The 5,620-nt window shown below is 29.4% G+C and overlaps 1 protein-coding gene across 1 annotated transcript in view; it reads right to left on the reverse strand.

Annotated features, from left to right (window-relative positions):
- The window catches only part of LOC105627224 (protein kinase C, brain isozyme), a 65,706-nt gene that overhangs the window by 7,385 nt on the left and 52,701 nt on the right, over window positions 1-5,620 (reverse strand). The window contains exon 5 of the mRNA XM_012208511.1: window positions 1,041-1,169. Coding sequence (XP_012063901.1) covers window positions 1,041-1,169 — 129 coding nt within the window. The remainder of the gene's footprint in view (window positions 1-1,040; window positions 1,170-5,620) is intronic.

A 5,620-nucleotide genomic window follows, 5' to 3' on the forward strand; every position in this document is an offset into this window, starting at 1 on the left:
AAATCACAGAAATTTTATCTTTTTAGTTAAAAGTAACTTTTCATATTTTAATAACTGCAAAATTTGTATTCTTAAATATTATATTTTATTTTTATTCAACATACCACGAACGTTCAATGATAGGCAATTATAATCGTTAATATAATAGTAAATGAATTAATGAAGTACATAAAAATTTATATTGCCATTTTTTATAGGGCCATCAAATTTTTTATATGAGATAAGTATAATTAAACATAGATACGTCCATTAATTAAATTAAAAGTTTGCATTCTAATATTCACAAAATTAAACGCGCACGAGTAGAATATTATTTTTCATATAATTCACATAATAATAATTTACCTGCGTAAAAATTGCAAAAAAATTAAATTTTTTTATATGAATAGAGTATTCAATAAACTAATAAAAAAAAGATTCTGAGTATTTTATCTAATTTTTATATTTAATTAATGCCTTCATTATAATATCACGAATAACAAATATAACAAAATTTATAAATGTATAATTTTCAATATATTTTAGATTTTCTTCTTTCTTGAATCATAGAAAAATTTCTTACAAGATAGAAAAAATATATTTTATATCACTGAAAGTATAATTTACATCAAAAAATCATCTATCATGAATCTATCGTATAAGTACTCAATCTTTAGTCATCTTAAGTCTATTATTCGTAATATTATTATAATAATGGGCATAACATAATAACCCTCTTACAATTTAATAATTTAAGCACTATCTATCTTAATTTAAGACAGCAAAGAACGAGACTCGTTCGTTTATTAGCGATATCTGTCAAAGTGAAAATTATAATATACAAGTAATGCAAAATACATGAACATAAATATGATTATGATTTTAAAAAATATATATATTTTAAAAAATATGATTTTAAAATGTACTCGATTAACTAATAAAACAGAAAGAATTCTGCGATTTAAAAAAAAACGCAAAAAAGAAAGCGAGAGCGCCGTAAATTCAATGATAGAAAAGTTAAAAGTATAAAAACAAATTTTAAAATTTAATTTTAAACCTACCTTCTATGGACAGCTTGCCACCGGAACATGAGATGTGCAGGTGTATACGACCACGTCTTTCGGTGTGATCGCATCCGCATAGATTCGGCACGCTCTCCTCGCATCTCTTGTGCACGTTCATGTCGCATGCTACGTTATTAGATTATCATCAATTATATCACCACCGATTATTATTAATCTTTGTTTCTCTTTAAATTGCCGCAAAAAAAAAATCAATTCGTTTTTTCATTAATTCCCAGTCGACCAAATAAAATCGCAACTGTCGTTCGAACTGTAAGGAATTCATCTACCCTTTTTAAATATTCTTAAACCAACGATATCGCTTCTAATATCTTAAAAACTTAAAGTTTTCAAGCGCAGCTGCAGTTATACATACGTATACGTGGAAGATTCATGGATTAGGGAGATAAATGAGCTATTTATTCTGAAAGCGTTGCATCATGTTTCAAAAAGACAGTTTGAATATATTATTACATTTTAAAGTCTTCTTAAATTATGTAAATTGATTCTTAAACAATAAAACAAAAACTATAATTTCTACTACAAAATAATCTGTTTATCCATCACAATAAAAAATACAACAAAATTCTCAGATATCGTTTTTCATGTTAAGAATATCAATTTATAGTACTATACGATTACAGCATTATATTGATTATCGTAGTTCACGTTATTTCCACTAAAATCGCTTTCAAAATAATTCGAGTATATAGAAATTGAATAACGATTTATATTTTAAAATATGGGAAAGACATTCTCATTTTTCTTATGTTGATGAGAATAGCATGTGTAAGCATTCAATGCGAAATGAATGGAATAGCTGAGGGAATCACAAATTTAAAGTCATAACCCAAAACAAGAGTACAGTGACAATATGAATATGATTGCTTCTTAGTAATTTGAAGAGAGTTTGTGCAAAAATTGAAATACAACAAATCGAGTTTTTATGAAAATGTGATTCGCTCCCCGATTCCATTCATCTGATTTTATTACGTATCGAAATTATTCAATACTTATAAAAATAAAATCATTTTTTTTCACAATTCACATTGTACATTGTGAAGGAAAAAAAATTCTTTCGTAAGTTATGAGTATGATTTCGTTTCTTGTAAGAGTTTACATTCCCACGTATACGTACGTAAAATATTCTACAAGATCTCTCACACTATTTGGCGCCTGGAGATCTCTATGAATGTAATGAAAGGTCCCAATGGTAAATAGTGACGTGTATGATTGTGTACAAATACATGTCAATGAAAAGCTAACTGCGGGACGAACACGAATGATAATCACGCAAGTGGTATCAACACATAGTGTGCAATCAAAGGTTTGCATGTCTGCTGGGGAAAGGTGTACAATTACTTGAATTTACGCGCTGATAAGTGAACACTATAAATCTACATGATTGTAATATATATACAGATTACATGCATGCACGATAATCATTGTTCTTGTATGTATATATCTGTGTGTGTGTGTGTGTGTGTGTGTGTGTGTGTGTGTGTGTGTGTGTGTTTATGTGTACATATGTACGTGAATTTGTATGTATCGTGCATTAGTGCGTAGAACATAAAAATACGTACATACAGTGAATTTACAATATTTACATATAACAGTATGATATCATGATCTTCTTTTCTCTACATCTTCTTTTACACTGTAGATATTAATTTCAAGTATTAATTATTTCGTAAAATAACTTTCAAAAAGTTACAAGCAGTATAACCAAAGAAAAAAACGCTAAAGAAGACGATAAAATATCAAGTAACGTAAATTCTTTAATAAATAAATCGCTAGTGTACGCAACTAAGTAACGAAAGTTTCGTTATTCATTTAAACTTAAAGACTTTATCTTTTTGAATTTTTAACTTAAGATTTAATTACCAAAGGTAACATTTGCGTTAAAAATTAAAAACTTAAATGTAATGAACTTTCTTCGGAAATTTTTGAAAGAAATCGATTTCAAAACTGTTGCTACTAAGAAACTATTGCTACAATTAAAGTCAGAGGAGATTTAGCAATAATTCGTAATGAATTTAATTAATCCAATTAAATATCACTTATTGAGAATTTCACTGTATACATGCGTACATATCATTATGTAAAATCGCAATTCATACTACATTAATTATATAATTATACCATTTTAATAGTTATAATAATAATAATAATTACTCGTTCAAGAGAGTGCTGTGAAATGGTGTGTATGTGTGTGTGTATATATATATATATATATATATATATATATACATATACAAATACAATCTATACATATGTATTGCACTGGTAGAGATGCGTGTGACGGCGCATCGGTGTTCAACACCCAGTGAGATACACGACGTGGGGTTAGAATGCGCCGTGTGAATAAGCGACGAGTGAATAGGCGAAGAATGGAAAGTGGTATATTAAAATACGTTTCTCTGCTTGCGCTTTGTTGTCGGGGATAGACACAAGACGGTCGCTGTCCAGTGAGAACGTGGAGGAAACCGAGCAGCGCGTATAACAGCAATACGATATTAATTATGTGTAGTACAGTCATGTGATAACACAATCAAAAATATATCAAGGTTAAAGGTATACCTACATAAGATCAATAATGATTACGTTAACGTTGTATGTTCTATTACCGTTGAACAGGTGTAAATTATTGTATACTATTGTTCCAAGTACATTATACTCATTCAAATTACAAAATGATGCAGTCGATTAGATTTCCTTACAATTGAGTGAAGACGTACGGAAGATGTTTCATGCATTTAAGAATGTTCCTAAGTAGGAAAGGATTCCTGATGAGAAATATGGATATGTTTCCCCTTTTCGAAAAAGAAAAAACATAGAACGTGCGTATCTCATCGCGTCAAACGTACACCGTGACGCCTGGTGTACGTTTCCGTGCACTGTAACGTCGCGTGTAAAATTCACGGCGAAATATATCAGTGTCGCCCGGTACACGTTTTCTGTGTCAGTCGGCATGTAATCGTGCATCTCGTTGTCCGGAAGCTTTTCCGCAGAGCTCGCAAGGCGAGAGAAGACGGTGAGAGATAGCGAGCTACAAGTACTTCGAACGTAAGGTGGTGGGTCTTCTCTTCAGTGGGAGGATGCTTCTTTCGAGTACATCGAGAGGGATGATTACGCGGTTTAAGCCCGTGTAAGATCCGAGACGCAAATGTCGAAGCGCAAAAAGTGAACCACACTCAAGTCAAGCACCCTGATTTTTAAAGTGAGATCTGCAGACGTTTAAGATAGTAAGCGGTACAATTGTGTTCCATATTTTTTAAGATGCTCTCAAATTTAAATTCACGTATCTTATTATTCCGATCAATGCTGAAAATGATATTAGAAAACTTATGATATTAAAAAATTCGAATCTCTATAATGTTGTAAAAATTCACAAAAATGATCTTTAAATTTATTTATGATAATTAAAACTATCATCGAAGATATCCGTCGGAAATTGTATCTTATATTTCAAATTATAATTAAAAAATTATGAATTAAATGTAAAATTAAAAAATATTACGTTTATTCTTTTTTCGCTAAATGGATATTTCAAATTTCAAATATCAATATTTATATTTAGCTAAAAACTATTATATTTGTATAATATATATTTTTATCTTATTCTCTTAACAAAAATTAAAAATGTTCTTAGATTGAAAAATATGAAGCTTTGACAACTTTAATAGAATCCTGCTAAAAAAGAATGAGAGAACAATCTAATTAATTTCTTAAATTAAATCAATCTTCGATTTGTTTCAATTTGCACGGAACAATTTAAAAATGAATAATTGAGTGAAAAAATAATTAGTATTATGCATCGTTTTTGCTAAATTTAAAAGGCATAACTTCTTTTTCATGAAAGATAATTTTTTACGAAGAAAAGAGTATGTACACAATATATTTTCTATCACACTATAAATATCTCTCATTTCTTTGTCGATTCTTGAATAGTTTCTGTTAACAAAGTTAGCGATAAAAACAATTGACTATATTCGTTGGATTTCCGCGCTCGTATTCCATAATTAAATTTCTATAATCAAATTGATAAATCAAGCCAACAGACTCTTCTATTTGTTAAATGTACAATATATAGGAAATTCCTACATCACATATTGTCATTAATCATAGCATTATTTGCACGTATACATTGCTTCCATCGTGATATATGTATTCGCAATTATAAGTGAAATTTGTATTCGCGTATATAATTCTAATAAAAGACCGTTGCATCGCAATTTTAGAAGAACTTGCTTGGTAATCTAAACACAACAAAAGCGACAAAAAAAAAATACGTCGTTTTCTAGCCGAGCTATACGTACGCTATTACCTTGAGGTGCTAGGTAAATAACGCTCGTGGAATTTATTTGACTTTCAGTCGTAACGACACAAAGACTATTGTAACCGCGAAAACGAGAAACTAGAGAGGAATTCGTGAAAATACGAAGCAACGCGAGTCGTATAATCGGTAATAATTCTGGAAGAAATCTTTGTTTTATAAAAAAAATTTATACATATATTGAAAGTATATATTCATAACTTTTCGGAATATTTTTAACAAATAAAAAAAATATATATATATA

Source organism: Atta cephalotes, assembly GCF_000143395.1.
Source record: "Atta cephalotes unplaced genomic scaffold scaffold00008, whole genome shotgun sequence".
Classification (NCBI taxonomy): Eukaryota; Metazoa; Arthropoda; class Insecta; order Hymenoptera; family Formicidae; genus Atta; species Atta cephalotes.